This window comes from Enhydra lutris, unplaced genomic scaffold (genome assembly GCF_002288905.1).
Source record: "Enhydra lutris kenyoni isolate GAN:26980312 unplaced genomic scaffold, ASM228890v2 scaffoldscaffold44, whole genome shotgun sequence".
Classification (NCBI taxonomy): domain Eukaryota; kingdom Metazoa; phylum Chordata; class Mammalia; order Carnivora; family Mustelidae; genus Enhydra; species Enhydra lutris.
Window position 1 is genome coordinate 10,741,916 of NW_019154128.1, and position 23,969 is coordinate 10,765,884.

General features: G+C 48.9%; 1 protein-coding gene across 1 annotated transcript; it reads right to left on the reverse strand.

The window, feature by feature from the left end:
* Positions 1-4,353, reverse strand: LOC111155831 (transmembrane protein 247). The gene is made up of 3 exons (XM_022516247.1): positions 4,215-4,353; positions 3,221-3,559; positions 1-189 (listed from the first exon to the last, which is right to left on the reverse strand). Exons 1-3 carry the CDS (start codon positions 4,329-4,331, stop codon positions 1-3), a joined length of 645 nt encoding a protein of 214 aa, XP_022371955.1. The 5' UTR covers positions 4,332-4,353.
* Positions 4,354-23,969: the final 19,616 nt, after the last annotated feature.

The window sequence follows — 23,969 nt, forward strand, 5'->3', positions numbered from 1 at the left end:
CTAGAAGTAGGACCATAAAGTTTTAATCAAACAGAGCAAAATGGCCGCAATGCAGAACAGGTAGTGCTTGGAGAAGAGAAAGAAGATCATCTCCTTGGTGACATAGATTATGTGTATAAAGATGAAGCAGTACAGGAACATGGCAAACTGGTTCTGGGGGAGCAGGAGGTCCTGGAGGCCTCCCGAGAACTGTGGGGGAAAGAAGAGAGCGCCGCTGGCCAAACCACGCTGCTTGGCAACCAGGCAGGTCTGGTGTCAGTCCTGCTTCCGTCCCTTCCAGAATATGATCTCAGGCAAGCCGTCTTCCTCACCTGAGGGAAGGGTCACCATGTCCCCCTCACAGACTACAGGAGGAAGAGTGGGCCAAGAACGGAAGCATCCCTAGCAAGGTCACGGGCACGTAGAAGGACCTCCTAGGTCTTCACTTCTTCAGTCTGCCCTCATCCCTCCTGAGTCAGGCACCAGGCGACAACGTCCTTTCTCTGAGTTCTCTGCTGTCTCCAGTCACAAGCGTGCAGACTGTCTCTGACTCTGAGATCCCCAGATCTGCATACCTGTTCTCTGGAATGTTCTCTGGATGGCTTGCCCTGACACTCAGCCTTGTTCTCTGCACAGTGGCTCAATGAAAGGGCACAAGTGCCTGTTTCTGACTGTTCTTGTCCTGGCACATGTCTCAAGGTTTAGTCTGTGGCCTACTGGCCTGAGGCTGGGTCTCCCTGGTGGACAGGTGGTCAGAGACAGGTGATAGGACTTCCGATATTCCACAGTATCGAACCTGGGGAAAGCAGCTCGAGTTGTCTGGCTGATTCTACCTGAGTATTGCTCATTTCTGAAATCTATGCAATTGAGGTCCAACAAGCCTGCATTTTAACTGTAGAAAGCATCAACATATAAGTATAGCGAAAGCTGACAAAACTATTTTGATCTGTGGTTAAGAAGGCATCACCCATGGTTTATTCTCTAAAATATCTTTTAAAATCACGCCATGCCTTTTGTAAGCAGGCAGATGGCTGGGACCGGGTTACCCTAACCTAGTGAGAAACATACTCACAGAGGTAGTTTCCAGTACAATGAAATCTCCCCACCCATTCATCTAGAAAAAGAGAAAGTGGTAGGGGGCTTAAACATCACCTGCCAGTAAATGCACAAAACATTAAACAGCTTTGTAAACCATTACCAAAGACCAGGGTTGTGGACACACCGTTGTTTGGACAACTATAGAAAATGTGAGGGCAAATCAATAAACCCGAGAGGGCAGAAAATGACTCCGGTGATAACATTTCTAAAGTGAATACCAAGGCAAGAAGACCAGAGGAAGAAACCCAGGATTCTAGCAGGAGGGGGTGCTGCGTGGGTGGTCTGCCCACCCACTGCAGCTCTGGGTCCATGGGCTTCTGCCCACGAAAGCAGTCAGCATGCGTTTTCAGCCTGAAATGCTCATGGGTGAGAATTATGATTTTGACAACCAACATGCATTTGTGTGACCTTTTAGACTTTTCACCACATTTTCAGTGGTCTGTCTTTTGAGCAGAAGACAGACAGCAGATAAGACTATACACCAAGGGTTTCCAGCTCATCCAGTGAGAGTAAGATTTTCAAACTAAAAAAGGGAAAACAAATATGGTTAGAAGGAGGCAGAGAGCAAAGGCACAATATCTTAACCTCAGGTGTGTTAAGTATTTCAGGCTCCCACTCCTGACACATTTTACCCCATGATACTGAGAACAAAACCCCAAGCTTGGAAATGGAACTTACTAGAGAGGAAAAAAAAAAAAAATCTCAGGAAATGTGCCAGAATCTTAGAGACAAGCAAATATTTTCTAGATTTTTAAAAGGAGGGGAAAAAACGGATGGATTCTGGAGATCCCAGTTCAGTAAGCTTGACTTGGCTCAGCAAAACCATTCAGTATATAATTAAGCAGGTATTGTGTGAGCAAGAAAAAAAAAAAAATTGTTAAAACCCAGCATGGGTTAATTGAAAAAAAATAAAACAAAAACCAATCTCCTTTTATAAAAAAAAAAAAAAAAAAAAAGGACCAGTCAATTAGGGAAATGCTATAGGTAGTACAATATCTTAATTCTGGGAAACCATCTGCCAGTGTGTCTCAAGATAGTTTTTTGGACAAGGTAGAGAAATGTGAGCTGGATAAAATGTAACCCCAGGGTGCTGATTAATGGAACATTGCTAACCTGTAGGGAGATCTTTTAGTGGTATTTACTTTAGGTCATATCCTCCTCAACAATTATAGCAATGACTTGGATAAAGACAGAAGGCAAGTTTCTCAGAAGTGAGTGTGACTCAGAGCTGGGAAGCATAGCTAATACATTACATCCCAATAAAATTGAAAAGTGATGAATGTAAGTTGTTGCATTTGGGTCAAGAAGTGAATTGCATGAGTACATAAAAATGGTAATAGCTAACATTTATTGAGTGCTTACCTAATGTGCCAGGCTCAGCGCAAAGTGCCTCGCATGTATGCTCTCCTTCACTCCTCGCTGCGACCCTATGCGGTGGGGACTACTTTCTAGATGCGCAAATCTAGGCTCAAGGAGGATTAATCTCTTGCGCAATATCACGCGGTTTATGCACAGTACAGCCAGAGTTTTTACCCAGGGCTGATTTTAGAACCCAGGCAATATGCTTTCAACAATGGCATCTTTAGGCTATTTAGGACTTAGAGTGGCCCTGGCCTCACAGTCCTAATAAGCCCTTCCCATCCCATGTGACCGAAAGTAGGCTTTCTTATCCCCGCATTTAATACACATTAGGGGAGAGGGGTCCACTCCTGGCTGGAGATGCCTCCGTTTTAGTTGGCAACAAGGCAGAGCAATCCCACGGAACAAATGCGCCTCTGACCCCGGGAGATGATGGTTTTATCCAAATCCCTGGGCTGACTGCTGTCCATCTCCCATCTCTTAAACGAGATGTAGAGAGAACTAGAGAATGCTGGAAAGCCAGTCGCAGAGGAAGCGGTGAAGACTTTTCCCGGAGAAGGAAAGCTGTGGGCAGGCGGGTGGACTGGGGTTCCGAGGCCCCTCCCAGGGTCAGCTCTCCTTCAAGGGTTGATCTAGCTTTGTGGGGACGCTAAGCTAGATCAGGGCGGGATGCTGGCCTGAAGCTGCTCAGTGGGCTCCCCCTGCAGGCCAGGGAGGGGTTCCCCCAGCTCGGGGCGGAGCCCGCGTGCCTCTCGCCAGCGCCCTCTACTTTTCGGTCACCTACCAGGCGGGGCGTCACTTGCTGCTGCAGCTGCTCCATCACCTCCTCGTGCTGCCGCTGGCGCTCGTTCTCCTCGTGCACGTACTTGAGCCGCGTGAGCTCAAACTCCATGCGCACCTTCTCCAGCTCCATCTCGGTGTTGTGCTCGGTCCCCGGGGTCTCCGGGGCGGCTGGAGCCGGGGGCAGCTCCCCGAGTTCAGGCCCGTCGCCCGCCTGGCCCTTGGTGGTGGAGCCAGCCTTGGAGGACCCTGACTTGGGTGGCCCTGGGCAGCCTCCGTCCTCGCAAGCTTCCATCTCCTCCAGGTGGTCGTGGGAAGAGTCTGGCTTCGGGGACTCTGCCTCCTGGAGCAGTGAACGGGAGATTCAGGGGACACTGAGGAGAGCGCCTGGGGCTGCCCCTGCCCCACCCTAGGCACCTCCGCAGCCTGCCGGCCACCACGGACTGGACGGTCGTGTGGAAGAGGGCTGTGACCTGTAAGGATCTAGGCTGAGCTCTAGCCAGAGGTGCACTCACCTGGAGTTAGCAGGCCCTGAGCGTCACAGGGAAGGGGAGGGCACCCTGACATGAGGGAAGGGTGCCCTCAAGTTGCAAGGGGAGGCTGGAGGAGTTGAGGCAGAAGTCTGTCTTCCTGGTATATTTCCCACCCCCACTCTGTCTAACTTTGAGATAGTCAGAAACCCAGTGTAGGGGACCAACACAAGGGCTGTGGAGGAGCCAGGTCGTATTTGCAGAGGGAGGACAGGGCCCTGAATGGGGAGGTAGGTGGGAGAGACCAAAGCCAGCCTCAGATGATTTCACAATGTTATTAAGGGCTACCTGGTCCCTGGTGACAGCTGGGGGCCAGTTGTGGGGATGGGGTACATGTGACTTGCTCTTTTTAGTAGCTCTCTGGGATCTCCCAGCACTCAGCTCCTATCACGTGTCCCCATGACACCCTTCTCCCCACGTAGGGACAGGCGGGGGCAGTGAAACAAGGTATCCCCCCCTGCCCCTTACCAAAGAAGCCCTTGATTTCCCTTCAGACATGGGATCATCAGGCGCCGCCTTGGGGAAGGTTGGGCAGCTTTCTCCTGCTCCCCGGGCTTCCATCATTTCTCTGTCCTCTGCTGCCATCCAGAAAACCACAGTGCTGCCAGCTGGGGCCAAAGGACATCTTTGAAGGTACTAACATTTGGTTTCACCAGATTCTACAGTCGGGCCACCATCACAATCCCCTGTCCTCATAATAACCCACATTCTACTAGTTGCTAGGGCCCCTTTGGTGGAGGCTGTGACACACCTTTGAGGCCCATTATTAGGAACTGCACAATGGGCCTTTGCCACCGATAGGGACTCCTTTGGACACTAGAATTCCACTACTTGAAATCCAGAGTTCCGGCATCTGAAATCTCCATTGGGTCCCTATTTTAAAGGCAGACTGCATCAGGATGAGTTCAGTTAGCTCCACAAACCCTGTTGGAGGCTAAATCGTGTCTCCCCCCAAGTTCCTATGTTGAAGCCCTAATCCCCAGTGCCTTAGAATGTGACCTTATTTAGAGCGAGGGCCTTTCTAGAAGTGATTCAGTTAAAATGAGGTCATTAGGGTAGGTTCTAACCCAGTATGACTGATATGCTTGTAAGAAGAGGAAATTTGGGCACGGACCTGCACAGAAGGAAGATGGACTGAATGTAAGGGGGAAAACGATCATCTACAAGGAGAGAGGCATGTATCAGTGCTCTCCAGAGAATCTATCTATCTATCTATATATATATTGTTTTGAATATATATTTGAATATATATTGAATATATTTGAAAATAAATATATTTAAATATTTATAAATATCTTAAATAAAAATACAAATATATTTGAATATAAAAACAATAAATAAATATATATATTTATATTTTTATATATGAAATTGGCTCCTGTGATTGTAGAGGCTGAGCAGAAGTGGCATGATTCTGCCACTTCTGTCTGTGAGTGGGATTCCCAGGAAAGCTCATGGTGTAAATTGCAGTTCTAATCCAAAGGTCTAATAAGGAGGAGAGCTGCGGGTGTAAGTCCCAGTCCCTGGCCAGGAGAAGACTGATAGCTCAGCTCAAGCAGTTAGGCAGAGAGAACCAAGTAGGAGTGAAAGGGGCAGAGGGGGAAGGAGAGGAGAAGGAGAAAGAATCTGAAACAGACCCCACACTGAGTGCTGAGCCCGACTCAGGCTCGATCCCGTGACTGCGAGATCATGACCTGAGCTGAAATCAAGAATCAGATGCTCAACCAGCTGAACCACCCAGGTGCCCCGTTTAAAAATTTTAAAAAGGACTGATTTATTTATTGGAGAGAGCAAACAGCGGGGGGGCAGAGAGAGAGAGAATCCTCAGGCAGACTCCATGCTGAGTGCAGAACCCAATGGGGGGCTCCATCCCAGGACCCTGAGATCATGACCTGAGCTGAAATCAAGAGTCTGATGCTTAACTGACTGAGCCACCCAGGCACCCCTCTCCCATGGTTTTATTCTACTCAGGCCCTCAAAGGACTAGATACGCCCATCTACAATGGGTGGGGACACCTGCTTTACTCAGCCCACCAAATCAAATGCTCATCTCTCCAGAAATACCCTCACATACACACCGAGAAGTAATTTGGGCACCCCATGAGCCCAGTCAGATTGAGACAAAATTACTACGGCAGGGCTGGAACGGACCCTTCCTTCAGTGCTTTTGGAAGGAACCAGCCCCCCTGACACCTTGATGTTAGACATCCAGCCTCCAGACTGGAGACACATGTGAGAAGACACATATCTGTTGTTTAAGACTCCCATTCTGTGGTGCTGTGTACTTTGTTGTGGAAACCCTCTCACGCTAATACAACTCCCCTTATTCACGGAATGGTCTGAGAGGGACCAACACAGAAACTGGGAGGCTGGGGTGTATATGTTGCCATCTTCTTTCATGAAAATGACAGAACACCTTTTCAGGAGTTGGAGACAAAATCGCATTCTGGAAGGAGAGAAGGCTGCATGTGAATTTTAGCTTTACTACGCTCACTAGCTGTGTGGCCAAGGGAAAGTGATTTTACCTGCCCGGGGCTCAGTGTCCTCATTGATACATGGGGGTGAGATTTACCATTTGGCTGCACTATGAAGCCTGGATATGAAAACCAGGTCGTGTATTTGCCTGCTACCTGCCTAGACAGAGGCTAAGTAAATCATCACCATTGTCACAATCATCGTAAGGGGTGGGTCTGTCACTGGAGAAGAGAAAGTGCTTACAATCTACCATCTTACAAATCTTACAATTTGACAACCATGGCTTTTGTCTCCCAGCATTATGACGATTACCAGGGGAACTGGATCAGAGTTCCTGGGTAAGATGCTGAGACAGCCTCAAGCACTGGAAGTAGGATTGCTAGATAAACACAGGATGCCCAGTTAAATTTGGATGCCAAGTAAATAATTTTTTTTGTATAAATGTGTTCTAAAAATTGCATGGGATGCCCTTATAGTAAAAAAAAATTATTCCCTGTTTTCCAGAAATTCAAATTTAAGTGGAGATCCTGTATTTATTTATTTATTTATTTATTTATTTATTTCTAAGTCTGATGTTAACGAGGAGGGACCTACCCAAAGAAACAATGATGTATGACCAAAAATGCATTGTCATTAAAAACCACAAAGTACTAAAAAGCATAATATGTGCTCTGGGTAGTTGTTATCAGTTATCTGTCAACCAACCATAGAATGTCAGTGGTACAAAAAATTAACATTTATTTAGTTCAGGCATCTGAGAGTTGGCTGATGTAGGCTGGGCTCAACTAGGAGGGTTGTCCAAAGCAACTTCGTTCCACATGTGCCTCATCCTCTTCTTCAGAACAGTGGGTTAACCCAGGCATGCTCTCTTCATGGTAACGGAAAAAGCACGAGAGTCCTTGGAATTGGTACACCATCATTTCCGTCTTATACTGTTGGCTTTGGCCAATAATATAAGGTGACCATGGAGCCAAACCCAAAGTCAAGGGAAGGGGAGAAATGTGTTCTGCTTTTTTAGTGGAAAGAACTAGAAAGCCGTAGGGTGAATGGTACGGCTACAGGGCAGGATGATGAAGTATTGGGACCTGTAAGGCAATGTAGTCAGTCACTGTAGTTGAGAACACCCGTATCGAGATGGCTGAAGCAGCTGGGAAGGGTTTGGTGGAAGAGGTACCATGGAGGGTAGGTGGAAGTCGGGTGAGAGGAAGCATTTGCATGAGCGTCATCTCACCTGCTCGTTCTTAGCCATTTTCCTCTCCACTTCTGCTCTTGGCCCCTCTCCACCCTGACCTTTTCTCAGGAGGCCAACCTCCACGAAACTGCCTTCATTCATTTAGCAGAGCCGCATATTCCAAAGCAAAATGGAGTCTAGGACTCTCATTTCTCCTGCCCCAAAGTAAGATCCTCACACACACACACACACCCTTCAGGGAACTCTGCAGGAAGCTGCGGACGTGGGTCTCATGAGCCTTGGTTGATTTGGGACTCCTGGCAGCATGAAGAGGGTCTCCCCTCTGCCACCGGGCCCAGGCAAAGGCAGGTTATAGTAAAGCTACATGAGGGAGCAGAGGAGATGGGACCACCTGGGAGCCCAAAAGGGACTTGGAGGCCTGGGCTTCCCCAGAGCCGTTCCATGCTGGGCTCAGCCGCTGAGCTGTGGAGCTGTACCTGCTCCATCCCTGCTGTAACATGCAGGTTCTGGAGGTTCTGCGTCTGGGTCCTTTCACTTCTCACCAGCATCTGCCACTTTTTCCCTACGTCATAGCTTTTGTGTATTTGGGGTTTCCACTTCCTCTCAGTTTCAGCTTCCTGGTAACTGCAGCTTGGAATGGCCCGTCGGGACCCTGGCTGCATGGCCTCCGTCCGCGTCTCCTGTCCTGTGCTTGTCCTATCTTAGTCACTTGTGACTTCCTGGTAGACTTTTCCAAAGGCAAGGGTCAGAATGACTCGGTTTGTCTCTCTCTGGGCAGAACCCCTCGTTCTAGCCACTGGGAAGTCTATGGCGCTCCCAGCACGCTCAGCCAGCTTCAGCCCCGAGGTGGAAAAGTGGAAGGTGGGGGAAGGCAGGGAGGGACAAGGCAGCCTCGGGTTGTCCTCAAGCAGGAGCTGTGGGGCGGGGGAGCGGGGCAGAGGTTTCCTTTAGAAGGGGTACGGATTGTGGCAGGCACCGTGTTATTTATGGGCGCTTTCACAGAGCAACAAATCAATTTGGGGTTTGGCTGATAACCAGACGAGAGTCTTGGATATTAGCACAGCACTCACAAGCTTTCACGTCCATTGTCTCATTTGATTCTCAGAATGCCCTGGTGAGGCCATTTTAAAGCAGGTACAATTATTGCCCGACAAACAAGGAACCTGAGTTAACACAGGGAGGGGAAGAGATTGGTGTCTGAGTGCAAAGGACATTACTGGCTGCGACAGGACTGGAATGTAGGTTTCCTGTCTCCTTCCCCTGCATTTTTTTTTTTAAGATTTTATTTATTTATTTGACAGAGACAGAGATCACAAGTAGGCAGAGAGGCAGGCAGAGAAAGAGGGGAAAGCAGGCTCCCTGCCGAGCAGAGAGCTGGATGTGGGGCTCGATCCCAGGACCCTGAGATCATGACCTGAGCTGAAGGCAGAGGCTTTAACCCATTGAGCCACCCAGGCGCCCCTTCCCCAGCATTTTTTATATTAGATCATAGGGACAGTTGTTGGGGCTCCAGCTCTAAGAGATGAGATTATTTTTTTTTGTCGTGAAAAAAAAGAAGTCAATATGTACAATAGATATTTATGATGACATTGTTTATGATAGGAAAAGACTGGGAAAATGTTAAATTTCCACCAGAAGAGCTCTGCTTAAATAATTAGTGCTATACCTATGGCAAGAATACTATGCATGTTTGGGCGTGCCTGCGTGGCTCAGTCAGTTAAGCATCTGCCTTTGGCTCAGGTCATGATCCCGGGGTCGTGAGATCAAGCCCCACATCGGGCTCCCTGCTTCTCTCCTGTAGTCATTCTCTCTCTCTCTCTCTCTCTCTCTCAAATAAATAAATAAAATCTTAAAAAAGAATACTATGCATATTTAAAAAAGGGTAAGACTTGAGAAAAAAATGAATAAGGGGGGAGGCATCAGTGCCAGTATGGAATGCTCTCCAAGATATATTATTCAGTGGAAAAGCAAAAACAGGGCTCCCATATGTATTAAAAGATGAAAACACATTATACTTGTGTATGCCTACAAAATGCCTGGAAATATACACAGTAAATTGGTTCATGGTGGCTGTCTCTGAGGTGGGAGAGCTGAGGGATTGGGGCTTTGGTGTGGGAGGGAGACATTCCGAACTGCATAGAGTTTTGTACTGTGATGTTTTGAAAAAAAATCCTGTGCCTATACATTTTCAATTAAAATTTTTAAAATGGGGGCGCCTGGGTGGCTCAGTGGATTAAAGCCTCTGCCTTCGGCTCAGGTCTTGATCCCAGGACCCCAGGATCAAGCCCTGCATAGGGCTCTCTGCTCGGCAGGGAGCCTGCTTCCTCCTCTCTCTCTGCCTACTTGTGATCTCTGTCTGTCAAATAAATAGATAAAATCTTAAAAAATAAATAAAAAAAAAGATTTAAAAAATTTTTAAATGAACCTGGATGAGAGAGTTTTGGTCAGTGTAGGTGAAGGACGTTTGGGGTATACAACTCGTCATAACTGAGAACAGGCAGGGATCCTGAAGCCACTGGGTTGTTGTCATTCTATACATCACCCACTCTTCTCTGACTCCCTCCCCAGTCTGCGATAGACTTTACTTCAGTCTGGGAAGGAAGTCTCACTGCTGAAATGTCTTCTTCCCTTCCTGGCCGCCCCAGAGCCAGTGTCGTGGCTTTCCGACCCTTGAGCGCAGGTGTGCTGGCCCATTTAGAGAGTCATTGCCATAACTCCAATAAGAGCTTACATTTCTCGAGCACTAAGCATGTGCTGGGTTCAGAGAATCTTTCATGGACTCTTCTACGTAATTTTTCAAAGGCGCCCCATGAGTTAGGTGCCATTATGATCTCCATCTTTCTAGAGGTGGTAACTGAGTTTCAGAGAGGTCAAGTCACCTCCCCACAGCGACAGGAACAGGGGAAGCCTGTTAAGCACCAAAGTCCCTGTATCAAATTTCTTCCTGCTCGAAATATTTGGAATCATTCCTGTGTTCCTGACTGAACCCTGGTTGATACAAGGGGTTTTCAAGAGGAGGAAGTCCCTCGAGGTGCTCACAGGGTTTTGGGGGGTGGGAATCCACCTGGGGAAGGAGCAAGGAGCTGTGGAGGAGGGCGCCTCCAAAGACGACGCGGAGATGAGTGTGAAGGCATGTGCAGGAGTGTTTTATCAGTCAGAGCCTAATCAGGACACAGAAACCACATGGTAATTCCAACAGGGAAGGTGGACGGTAAAGAATCATTTATGAACTAGTGGCAGGAGAATGCCTACTGAGGGGTAAAGAGAACTCTAAAAACTACAGGAAAGAATAAAGTGGGGAGCGATGCCCCTCAGAAGCTGAGGTTCAGGTCTCACTGAAGAGGGTCTGGCTGGAGCCACTGAGCAATGTAAAACTTTACTAAGGCCAAGGTCAAGCGATCAAGGCTGGCAAGCGGGGAACTACCCAATGGGATGTCAACAGAACTCACCAGGCAGCTGTTTAGGGTTTGGCGTTGAACTTAGCAGGAAGTCACTGGAAAGGACCTCAGCTCGTTGTGAAGCTGCTCCTGAGGTGTCCCTGAGACTCTCAGAAGCTTTGAGTCACCGGATGTCCCCGCCAAGCATTGCAGCATGGAGGGAGTAAGCAAAGAGGAGGACCTACCTTCCTCCTGCGATGTCTCTCTGGCGCCCTCTCCTGACAAAGCATCACATTGCGCAGCGGCGTTTCTAGGCTCTGGCTTCCGCACAGGGACCAGGGCAATGAAGGCTGGGTTTGCAGCCGAGATCCAGTAACTTAATAAGGGGCACAGTGTGAGTATACCAGGAATTCAGTTCCCGTTCAACATACCTGCCCCAGTGCCCTGGGGAATGTCCTGTCTTTTGAGAAGTTCTCACAAAACAGTAACGCACCCCGTTCCTGACCTTGTGTTAGGTACAGATGAGAACACCAGGAATCATCAGAGGCAACTCTTCTCCTTATGGAACACGTCATCAGGATGGAGAGAGAAGGAATGCTACATACACCCTAGGCTGCCTGTGTTCCGGGCTTTTTGTTGGCAGTGTCCTGAGCCCACAAAACCTTCTCTCCTTTATCTCCAACTATGACAGTCCCCTCCAACATCTAGGGTCCATCCTGGCTACTGCCACCTGTGAAACTGGGTGCTTTGTGTCTCTGGCTGCTTGGTGTTAAAGTGTTGTGGTGTTTGTCCCATCTCTCCCGCTAGGTGAGAGGCTGGGTGGGGCAGGGCCCGCTGCCTTGCTCACAGTGAGTGCCAGCAAGGGGCAGGCAGCGGCTCCCTTCCGGCTAGTGTCACATAGACGGGCAGGCCAGAGGGCTGAGGAGCTATGCCTTCTCCTGTTTGTCTTTACACACCCAGCAGAACCAGAGGCCTCACTTCCTACCCACTTTCCTTGTTTGATCCCTCTACTTTGATGTGGGTGAATTAGCAGCCAATGAATTTCCATACAGCTGCGTTCACACATATAAACTCTTATATGTGTGACTCTATTTTAAATGCTTGGGAAGTAGGGTGATGGGTGTGGGAACTCTGCCATTTAAAGGAATTTTGTGCATAATTTCACAAAGCTGCTTTTCCCCCATCTATTAGGAATACACATTCAGTGGCCGTTCACATCCGGGGTTTGTTCAAGCAGGGCCCACCTGTGGCAACCTCGGAAAAGCCAGAATATAGGTGCGCCTATGCCCTCACCAGGCTGGAGCTGCCGATGGGAGGAAGATTCCCATGAAGAGCATCCTGAAGGCCGGGATTCTGGATTTCCATCATTCAGAGCAGGAAGGGGCTGTGGAGACTCCAGCCTGGGCCACGAGGTTCTCAGTAACCCCTTCTGATTCATTCATTTGCGGTTATCGAAGGGGAGGAGTGGAGTGCGGCGGAGAATGTTCTGCTCTGGTAATGGAGGTCCTGGGTTTTGGGCTCAAATGGTGCTGCTAGCTAAGCCAAAACCTTGGCAAGTGATCGAAACCCCTCCAAGGTGCAGCTTCTGTGTGTAAAGCCAGGACAGTTAAGCCTGCCCTGCATCGCACACGCCTGCCGCGGTTGTTTCCTTCTACAGGCAGAGGGGTACCCGCTCTTCAAGCTGCCGGCAGCTGGCCTTCCGGACTGTGCAGGGGGAGGTGATGGAAGGTCTCCCCGGACATCATCGATGTTGCTCTCAAAAAAAGCCTCCTTGAATGTTTCATCTGACCCTCTTCTTTCATTTCATGGGAGTTACCATCAAATAAATGTATTCCAGGAAGGAGCTTCCCTCTCTTCACCTTTGTGCGGGGCACCCTCCGCCGCCTCCCCTGCAACCCTAGGAGGGGAGCCAACTCTGTGAAGCAGCTGTTGGCCAATACTGCCCCCTGGTGGCCGAGTGGGGCCTCCCCGGGAGGCTTTCGGCCTGGAGTTTTTCAGATTCCTAATTCTGACCATTTGCAGAATTCTCAGAAGGGCACCCAGAAGAGCGGGCCCACAAGACCCTTGGAAGGGGTTCCACATCTGGAGCATGCCCGGTGTTAACCCACATCGGATAGCACTGGCTGTATGGTCGTCTGTGTTCCAGAGAGGAGATTAAGTGTGGGGGGCTGGGGGGGGGGAAGAAAACCTCATAAACAAAGACCCGGGAGGTGTTTGGGGGAGCCTCTCGGAACGCGTGAGTACAGAGCCGTACAGGTCCTTGGCACCAGGCGCTGACACGGGCTCGGCCAGCCTTTTAGGAAGGCCTGTGTTTCATTTCCTCCGGAGGGATGCCCATCACCCCTAGGTGCACGGCAGGAAAGGGTGGCTCGCAGAGGTTAAGTGATTTGCCCACGTCACAACTGTGAAGAGTCAAATTGAGATCCAAACCCAGTCTGGCGTTTTCCTCGCTCTTGGTCACGGCACTCACTGTCGTCCCACACCTGCCGACTGAGAGCCCCGCAGCCCCCGCAGCCCCCACGAGACGTCTTCAACCAGATCCCACGACCCTGCTTCTCTCCCCCGCTCTAGACACCCGGCCAGGCTCCCCGTTAGGTGTTGCTGAACCACGATGGGGAACAAATGGTGGGCAGTGGCAGGACTCAGCGAGACTTTCTTGAGCCTTCTAGGCCCTCCCTTTTTGCTGCTACCCCCCAAATGTCACTTTCTCAGTTCCCCGGGGGGAGACCATTTCCTCTTTCTGCCTCAAGCAGATTTTCCTTTTAGTCTTGCGGTATGTGGTACATCTCCCTCATGATACTAATCACCTTGAAATGTTACTAATGGCTCTCAGGTGTTTCTGGACTTTTTTTTTCCTTGTGACATTTTAGGTTCATAGAAAAAATTCTTCCTTTCTTTCTTCCTTTCTTTCTTTCGTTGTTTCTTTCATTCGTTCTTTCTTTCATTCTTTCTTTCGTTCTGTCTTTCTTTCTTTCTTGACAAAGACTGACTCGTCTCTCTCCCCCAGCACCTAGCCGGGCATCTGACACACAGTTTCTGCTCAACCACCTGTTTATTGAATGATGAGGAAGGCAAGACACATTGGAGAGGGTTAAAACACAACAACAACATCGTATATCGTTCAGTGACGTTTTGCTGTAGCACGTGAAACCAATTAGTGCGCTCTCGGCCCTTAAAGGTGGTTTTTTTTTTTCATGGCCCTCCGCTGGCAGATTTTCAAGTTTGCTCCAGAAACCTCTGGCCATGGAAGAGGCCTCTCCCTGGAGGCAGTACCACTTTTGTCCAGAAGATGGCGGCCGAGGCCAGCAGAAAAGCCTGGCGGCCCTCAGAGCCAGGCCCGCGTAGTTGACCCCTTTTTGTAAAAGACTCTAGAACCTGAAACCTATTTGCTGACCCTATAAATGCGCATGGCTGATAAGAACTGGCTTTTGGCCGATCCCTGTGAAGAGGAGCTTTTAGGAAAATGTCTTTGAAGAGAAAATATGACAGCGGGTCGTCAGGGGGTTGCTCCTCATAAACCCTGTTGGAGTAGTTTCTCGAACGCTGCAGAAAATGAACTTAATATAAAGCAGACACAGTCCTCAAACTCTGAAGGACTCAGAACAACATTTGTTTTTGCCTCGTGAAGCTCGTTTCTTTGGAAATCCTTCCCAGTCCTGCGGCCGCCTCTCTGGTTGACTGGAAGCTTCTCTTTGGTCACACCTCTGCACCTCCGCACGGGTCTGCACACTCCAAAGAGGTAAGTGACAGTTTCTGACTTGAGCTGACTGGAAGAGGAGACAGTCCCACAAAATAGCCTGGGGACTTGCTAGCACGGTAGGCATTTGCCAAACAGCTTTTTTTTTTTTTTTTTTTCTCCCCAGCATTAATCAGGCCTACCAATATTTTCTCCCCAGAGTCCGTCGTATTACTACGTTAAGGCCAGATCTCCCCAGCTCCCTGCTTCAGGGGACGTGGGTGCGACCGTGGGAAGAGGGAAACAGCTCCCTAATCTTGGGCTAAACCAGATTTTAAGGCTGCAGCCATCCCCACCCCCATTTTCCTTCTGACCTAAATCCTCCCCTGAAGCTGAGCTGGGCTCTGGGCCAGGGTGTCCGCTATGGACAAAGGCGCCCTGTTCTGTAGGCCTGGCTACTGTTTTCCTACACGGCCTGACAAACGGCGCGGAACTCCCCCAAGTCAACGTGATAACCCAGAAATGGGCAAAGATGGCCTTTGCCTGAGTCCGAGCTACCTCCCAGGAAACCAGAAACATTGCCCTCTCGTGTTTCTCTCACAGGGCACTGGGGCCGTTTACATGGAGTCTCCTCTGGCTTAGGTGTGGCTGCTTCCACAGAGGGCGCTGGGCAGGAGGCCTCCTCCCTCAGAGCGTGCCCTATTTTTTCTGGCTGACTGGGGAGCCAACCATTTCTCACTGCATCCCCTCAGGGTCTTTGGAGCATGAGTGCCACCTCCCCCCTTCTTTCTGCTCCTCTGCCTCTGGCATTGTAGGGGTAGCCGGGGAGAGCTGGGCTGGAGACCAGGACTAGTTCTGCTGAAATGACCCATTGCCATGCAGACCTGAGGTGACAGATCTCTTACCTCTTGAGGCACAGGTTCCAATCTGCAAAATGGGCATAACAACACTTGTCCTAAATTGCTGGTTGGCAGGAGGCCACATTCCGACAGGTGGTGCCGATGACGAATGGGGTATGCATTCGGGACAGACAGGGCTCTCCACGGGCCTGGAAGAGGGACCAAGGTGGAAGAAGGAGGGAGGGGCAGAAGGGTGACAGGGATGTAGGTCATGCACATTATGGGGGAGGGTATGACACGTGGGGAAATGGTGAGAACAATGGCACAGTGGCAAGAACCCATGGGACATTTCCTGGGAACAGTCCAGGAAATACATCATTCTGGCTTAATCAGAAGTGTGTGTGTGTACATTCATGCAATATGCCTATAATGGGGAGGCAGTCTGGAAGCTTGGTATAAGATCTAACTATGGAAGGCCTTGATGTCCTGGCTCATTGCTTTGGGGGAATATTACAAGTTTATGAGCAAGGATCCCATGCCAAGTTGTGTGAGGAAGATTGATGTGGCCATTTGTGTGTAAGAGAGGGTTGGAGAAACCAAGGGTAGCCATTTAGGAGGCTGTTGTAAGTTCTGAGACAGAGAAGAGGATGTGTGAGGGTAAGATGGCGCCCAAGGGACCGCTAGAAAAGCCATTATGCATGGAGGTCAATGGCACTTGGCGGAATTCAGGCCTGAGACAAGGGGATGGTGGTACCATGGCAGAAACTGGCCCTGGGAGAAAGCCTGGTGTGGGGAGAAAATCAGCCTTAAGGTCTTCCACCTGGGGTGACTGGGTTCATTTGGCCAAATACAAGCGGTAACTGGTGAGAAGGAGAGCCGAAGCTCCTGATTGACGGGTCTCCTCCACCAGGCTCTCTCCACCGCTTTGGGCTCCTTGTCCTTTCAGAAGATGCTCTCCACCCTGACCCTGCATCAGGACTCAGCTTCTAGCTGCCAAACAGTTTGAGAAACTGGGCCAACTGGCCTGGCTTTCTGCTGAGATCTGACCTTGGCCTAGGTGGAAAGATCCTAGCAATGGCTGGGCTTAGCGTCACTAGGAGCTGGTGTTCCTCTCCCTGCAAAGCCAAGCCTCTGTGGTTTTTGCTGGGTTGGTAAAAAGTCTAGCCACATTTGGCAGGCCTCTGTGGGAAGCAGGGGCCAGGAGTTCTGCCGAAGAAGGAGAGAGAGACAGCAAGAATGATAGATCATTTTGTTGGGGAAAAAAAAAAGCAAAAGGCAGCAGGGGCATTTTGTGTCTGTGGTTCAGGCCCTTTCAGGCAGCTGCTCATATGATGGATGGAGACATTTATTTGCGGCAGTTTTCTTGGAATCCCTAATCTTTCGTCAATGCTCAGCAGCCTGCAGGAGAACACTGCTAGCATTGTGAGGTGTGCATTTCGATTCTAAGAGAGTCCCAGATGCAGGCAGGACACTGATGAAATGAAGAGGTGGCCAGAGGTGTGAGCACCCACAAGGAGGAGTCTGGCGGGGGAGGGAGGGCCCAGCTCTGCGGCTGACCAGTGCCTGCCTCCCCCCAGACATCAGTCTTCTCATCTGTCAGGTGACGGTAGCGGGCTGGAGGATTTCCAAGCCCCTTTCATATCCTGACATTTTTGTCACATTTTGTGTCACGGTCCCAGCCTGGGCTCTGGGGGTGGTGTTGGAGAAAAACACATTGACTTTGCTGTCTGGAAAGACCACATCAACATTGGCCCTCTCTGGCCCCTCGAAAGCTTTTTTTTTTTTTTTTTTTTTTGTCAGAGAGAGTGAGCACAGGCAGAGGCAGAGGGAGAAGCAGGCTTCCTGCCGAGCAAGGAGCCTGATGTGGGACTCGATCCCAGGATGCTGGAATCATGACCTGAGCTGAAGGCAGCGGCTTAACCAACTGAGCCACCCAGGTGTCCCGCCTTGAAAACTTTTGAATCAGCCTTGATCAGCTGAACAGAGCTCTGGTCTTGTGAGCCACTATCAACCCTCACGTTGCCCATTGTTTGGCTCCTACCGCGAGCTGGTTGTAAGAAATAATTTTGATGAGACATGGTCAAAGACTCATTTTCAAACATTTAAAAAAGCAATTCAATGCTTTCCCCCCCCCCCAAAGGGAATTTTATGTGGACTTAGGATAAAAAACGGACTGTTGTGGTAGAAGGGGCTTACGAGTGCCCAGGCTCCTCTGTAAATCCATGGGCCGATCTAAGGGCTGGACCATTTAATGACAGATACAGGGACCGGGGAGGTCCTAATTCATGTCCTTTAAAAGCTAGCCATGAATGCTCCCCCTATCTGCTCTCAAGCTTCCACCGAGGACACAGCCCGTAATATCCCAACATCCGCTGAGGAACGCCTCCACGGGAGAAAGGTCTGTCACCAGTTCTTAGTAGGAAAACCTTTATCTTTTCCCCAGGAACTAAAATGTCCTTTAGTTCTTTGCCCTAAAACAACCAACCAACAAGCAAACAATCACGCTGTCTCTCCCGAGAGGAACTTTGTGGTAGTAAGATGTGTATCATTTCATGCATTTCCCTCTCTGTGCTGTGTGGTGGATTGGCACTTGGCATCCATTTCAGACCCCTTCTGTGCACCTTCCCGTACCTAAGAGGCTGGAAAAGCTAAAAATGGCATTTCCCAGATTCCCCTGCTCCTAGGATTCTGGATTGAAAGTATTGTGTCATGAGATGGACCCATGAGATGTGTAGAGGTGGAGTGGAAGGGGAGGAGGTCTTCATGCTGTGCCAGTTCTTGCTGGTGGCCAGCATGCTTTGGGGGTGCAGATGTTTTCACGGTTGTGACCTGATGTCCAGCCATGAGCCCCACAGGTGTCTTAGCACATTGGTGGGTGGCGGGGTCTCCCCCATCCTGGGATTGGGCGTTTGGTGGGGTGTTCTTGACTTCAAGGATTCTGTGTGATGGGCTTCGATTCTCTGTCATCCTGCCCACAGTAGAGGTGGCAGCTCCCTTGGTGGGTAAGTTACGTGGCAGGCTTCTGCTCATCCTTCCCTACAGCCCAGCGTAGCACCCTTTCCTCCCACTCTTTACACATAAGCACAGATTCCTTATGTTACACTGCTGTTGTTTAACCAACGCACAAGACGGGATTGTTTCCCACTCTTGATCTCTGACAGAAACTCCTCAGTCACCAGGATATGCTGGGATTCAAGTCATCTTGCTCCTTGCTCCTCAGTGGAGCTCCAAGAGTCTCTGAGCCTCAGTTTCCACATCTACAGCTCTATGATAGCACTAATCTCACTGTATGGTAATCAGATCATTGCATCCCTCCCTCCTGGGCTCCTGTCTCCTTCCATGACCAACATCCGTTTGAGGTATTATAGCTTATCAGACCTTTCCCCTGTTATCACTAGATGCTCACAACCACCATGGGAGGTTGGTAGGGAATTTTGTTAGGATTACAAAACCGCAAGGTAATTGCCTCCGGAGAGGCATGGACAGAATGTGGCTGGAGAATGGGTGGAATGCTTCAGGTTGCTTGGGGCAAGGCTTGAGGAGGATGTGGTGCCAGAGTGAACAGTGAAGAATGAGATGTCATTGGATCAGATAGGCAGGGGTAGGACTACCAGCAGAGCAAAGAGCATGTGCAAAGGCTGCGGGGCACATTCAGGGGAGTCAGTGAATGTGCGTTCAGGACTGCTGGAGTGGAGAATGGGAGGGACAGGAGGTGAGGTAGGTGTGGACGGCCTGTGTGAACGGTCTGGCATTCTTGTCTGAAAAGGGTTTTGATTCACCCTGTAGATGGCCGAGAAGCAGGGGAACCATCTCACAGAGTGACCATGCTGGCATGACATGGAGGATGGGCTGGAGGGGCAAGACCAGTGGGGGTGGAACCAAAGGGACGGAATGATCTGATGTGGGGCATGAGAGAGGGAGGGAGAGAGTGATGTGCATTCATCTCACTTTCTGTCTTGGGCAGAGAGTGCTCATGGAGAAAGGGAACTCTGAAAGAGCAGCAGATTTGGACTTGTCAAATTTGAGATTATCCGGGAACCACCTAGTTACCTAGGTCTGAAACTTGGGGGAGAGAGGTCTGTCTGAAGGTACAGATTTTCAGCGTACAAATAAGTCAGCGTTCAGGTGGTGGTTAAAACTTTGAGTGGATGATCTTGTTTAAGAACAATGAGAGGACTAAGGAGGAGGGAGGATTGAAGATAGAGCTGGGAGGACCACTGATACTTCATGGAAAAGAAGAGGAGAAACGAAGGAATGGTTCCAGGAAGATGCAGTGGTTAACAGGGTCACAACTGAAGAGAGATCCAAAAATATGAGGACTGGAAAGTTCTCTTTGGGTCTGGTAGAAGTTCATTGGTGACCTTGGTAATTCTGTTCATTTTTAACCAATACTTACTGAATGCTTACAAGATGGCAGGTGTTGTTCTTAGATATTGAGGTGTATCAGTGAATAATCTCATTCCAGTGAGGGGAGACATGACATAACAATGAAATATTTTTATAGCGTGCTAGAAGGTGGTAACTGCTATAAAGGGAAAAAGTTGAACATATACAGGGCAAATCAAGAATGCTGGACAGAGGTTGCAATTTTAAATATGGTGGTCAGAAAGTTACATGCGAGCAAAGGTTTGAAAGTGGTGAGAAGTTGACCATGTGACTCTCTGGGGCAAAAGTATTTCAGATAAAAGGCCTAGCCTTGGGGCGCCTGGGTGGCTCAGTGGGTTGAAGCCTCTGCCTTCAGCTCAGGTCATGATCTCAGGGTCCTGGGATCGAGTCCCGCATCGGGCTCTCTGCTCAGCAGGGAGCCTGCTTCCTCCTCTCTCTGCCTTCCTCTCTGCCTACTTCTGATCTGTCTCTGTCAAAGAAATAAATAAAATCTTCAAAAAAAAAATCTTCTTTAAAAAAGGCCTAGCCAGTGAACAGGGCTTAAGGTGGATGTGCCTGGCATGTTCCAGGAATAGCAGGGAAGCCAGTGTGGCTGGAGGGGAGTTAGTGAGGGGAAGATAGTAGGAGATCCCATCAAGGAGGTAAGGTAGAGAGAGTGGGGGCTTGGTAGACAATGGGAAGGACTTTGACTCTGGGGAGCCACTGGAGACTTTTGAGCCAAGGAATGGCATGGTTTAACTTATGCTTTAAAAAAAAGATTATTCTGGCTACTGCACTGATAATAGACTGTAGGGAGGGGAGGGGAGCAAGAGGGAGACCTGTTGCAATGATCCAGGCAAGAGATGATGGTGTCTTGAGTCAGGATGGTGACACAGGCAATGGTCAGAAGGGTCAAATTCTGGATATATTTTGAAGGTAGAGCTACTGGTATTCCAGATGGGTTGGGCTATGGGGTATGAGACGAAGAAAAGGACCACTTCAAATTTCTTATCATCTTTCCAGTTGTTCATGCCGTTTCCCTCAACTGAGATGGTGAGGATTGTGGGTGAAGAAGGTTTGGGTTCAAAGATTAGAAGTTTAGTTTGGGGCACATTGAGTTTGTACTGCCCATTAGACATCCAAATATCAATGTTGAGTGGGAAATTTCAGTGATGTGGGAGAGGGGAAAGCCAGAGTGTCCCCACTGGGGAGTGGATTGGAGGTGAGAAAATGGAGGTTGAAATGTAGACCACATGTCCTAGAAGTCCAGCTGTGGGAGAGAAGGGTACTGTATGTGAAAGTGAGGGGAGGGTTGAGTTGAAGAATCTTTTGAAAGAAGACCTGTAAATATGTCTGTAGAAGAGAAGAATCCAGTGAGAAGCCCTAGGTTGACAATTCTAGAAGGGAAATTGTTCCTGATGGCACCAAGTCCTTAAATAAGTCAGTGATAACAGACACATCTGAACATCCAGAATTCCTTTTCTCCTGAGGAGGGGTAACGTGGAGCAGAGATATAGATAGGTTTCTAAGGAGTGGCAATGGAGGGGCAGGAAGTTGAGAGGTTTTAATTTATGTTTCTGCAAAAGAGGAATTAGGCTCAACCAAGAGAGAAGAGAATTGAGCTGGGAACTTGGGGAAAAACATGAAAGTCAGAAAGGACCCTGAGGGGAATGGGAGAAGTTGTGGAAGGATTGCTAAGAACCATGGAGGTATAGCTGATGCTGTACATTGATGGGGTGCCATTCTTCCTTGTGGTGAGATTTTCTCCAGAAGTCCTAAAGGTAACCTAGGTATAGAAGGTGGATAATCTTGGTTTAGGATTTTATGGAGTACCAGCGCTAGAAAGCAGATGATTGAGCTGAGGTGGCTGTCAAGTTAACAACTGAAGTCAAACCCTGTAGGATCTTGGATAGATGGGGGAGGAAGTGAAGTCAAGAGATACTGATAGATATGGAGAGAAGCAGGTAGAGTCAGGAGTTCAGAGGTCAAGGTGAGGTCATAGAGTAGGTGTGGTGGGAGCACCTGAGTGAGAGCTAGAAGAATCAGATTGCCACCTGGGAGTGAATGTTGAGGTTAGGACTTCAAAGATGAAGTGGTTCTCAGTGGTTGTAATTTAGAAGGCAGACCCTCCAGGGGGATGGGCAGCCCAACAGAGACAGGAGGTGAAGGTCAGTGGAGCTGAGAATGTTAAGGACTTGGAGATGGGGATGTTAGATGTCACTCACACAGATTCAAAATTTTCCTGAGATGATGCTGGGAATTGGAGTGAAAAGGAAATCAGTGGGTCCAGATGATAAACTTCTCACTAAACTGGGGAGAGTTCAGGTGTTCCCTAAAGAATCATGATAATGGGGAGTTGGGGTCAGTACAATGCTTGGCTTAGTATCAAGGGAGGGGAATGTCCAAAAGCTGAAGAAGAATGGCCTGGTGAGTTTGTTCCTCTTTTTGAAGTTCCTCTGCACATTTTTTGCCTTTCTGTTCTAGGCTATGTTTCATGTAGCCTCCTGATATTGGTGACTTCTCTCAGTGTCTTTGTTTCACAATATTGTTAGGTCCGTGGGAATAGGTATAAGGTACTCTCGCAATAAATGTTGGTTTAAACATGGAGAGTTGGCCAGAAGGGGACTTGGGCTGGGTACATTACCTGGAACAAACTGGTGAGAGCTGTACTTTTTCTCCAACAATTTGTGTTTTCTTTTTTCTTCTTTAACATTTATTTACTTATTGGATTTTTAAAAAGATTTATTTATTTATTAGAGAGAGAGTGAATGCAAGGGGAGCAGGGTGGGGTGGTGTCAGGGGGAGAGTGGCAGAGGGTAAGAATCTCAGGGAGACTCTGCTGAGCATAGAGTCCCACACTGGCTGAACACGGGGCTTGATCTCAGGACCCTGAGGTCATGACCTGAGCCAAAACCAAGACTTGGACACCCAACTGACTGAGCCACCCAGGTGCCCCCAATTTATGTTTTCAGAGAGAATAGCCTATCCCCTAAATTCAAGGTCTAAGGATGACTGGCCTTGCCTGGAAAATACCAGAAATGTTCCATTCCCATGTGTGTCACCTTCTGGGACCTTGGGGTCTGGAAGCGTCCCTGAAACCTGAGTGTGCTCGGGCTCTGATGACCTGACACCTGCTGGGAAACACAAGGAAGTGGAAAAGAAGCCAAATGGAGAAGTGGCTGCTGGAAACCAGAGACTCCAGCAGAAGGGGAGCTGTACAATGAACAGCAAACTCTACACAAAAGCAAATATTTAATTTGAGGTGGCGCTTTATTTTCTTTATATCAGAATAATGCAGACCTTGGATCAAAGCCTCTGGGGCTAATGACAAAAAAATTAAATTAAGTGTAATTATACGCCACTCAAAGACTCCTGGGAAGCCATTCAAATATGCAAGAGTCCTTTGTGCAAGGTGGTGTTAGTTCTTCCTGACTGAGAAGCACACATTGAAGAAGAGGTTGGTTGAGTAGAGGTAATTACGTTTGGTAAACTCAATTATCACTTCTCAGCAGCTGTAATGGGTTCTGCTCAAACAATGGAAAAATGATTATGTATCCTAGCCCTTTGATGATCCAAGTGAATAAAAGAAGACATAACAGAGTTTCTAGAACCTGGCAGCTTCAAGACAAGACCAGATTCCATGTTGTGAAAGATACTTCAGGACTCATTAGGACACATCGGACTGACCCATTTAGCCCACGGGTCCGTAGCAAGTTTTTGATGCCAGGGATGGAGGGGTGTTAGTGGTGCCTGAAGGCAGGTACCGCGTTGAGCACTCTGGTGTTCTCCTGCACGGGCCACAGGCATTGGCCGTAGCTGGTTTGGGAATGCTCTGTTTGCCTCCCCTGAGTGAAGAGGACTCGCTCTTTGGTGTTTTGATACAACTGGCTACATAGGTTTCCCTTTGGTGGTCCTTGTAAAAGGCAGGGTTAGCTCTCCCCTTGATTCTACCTTAGCCCTTAGAGATTTAGATCTGTAAAAATCAACAAAACAGAAGCTAGCTTTAGCCATAAACCAGTTAGGAGTTTTGAACTGGGTTAATGGTATTCTTTTCATCTCACTGGGAGTGCGCCGAAATGGGCCTTCCCAATTTTTGCACCCCATCTTTGCTTTACCCTTCTGACCCACATGTCCGGTGGTTTAGGGACAGGTTCAAAAGGTACTTCATAGTCAGTCCTTCCCTCCTCCTCCACCTTCCCCTTTTCCACCCTTCCGAGCTGTCCTCCCCCAGTCCCTACCCGCTGAAGTCCTTACCTAGACCTAGTGTCCCCTTTCTCTCTCAGCCTCTCCAATGGTGAC

What these genes read in the sequence shown, in the direction of transcription:
- LOC111155831 (XM_022516247.1), bottom strand. Translation starts at nt 4,331, where the DNA reads ATGGCAGCAGAGGACAGAGAAATGATGGAAGCCCGGGGAGCAGGAGAA. An exon ending in GGAAATCAAGGGCTTCTTTG is followed by an intron (nt 3,560 to 4,214) that starts GTAAGGGGCAGG and finishes TCACTGCTCCAG; the next exon opens with GAGGCAGAGTCCCCGAAGCC. An exon ending in AGCAAGTGACGCCCCGCCTG is followed by an intron (nt 190 to 3,220) that starts GTAGGTGACCGA and finishes TTTCCCCCACAG; the next exon opens with TTCTCGGGAGGCCTCCAGGA.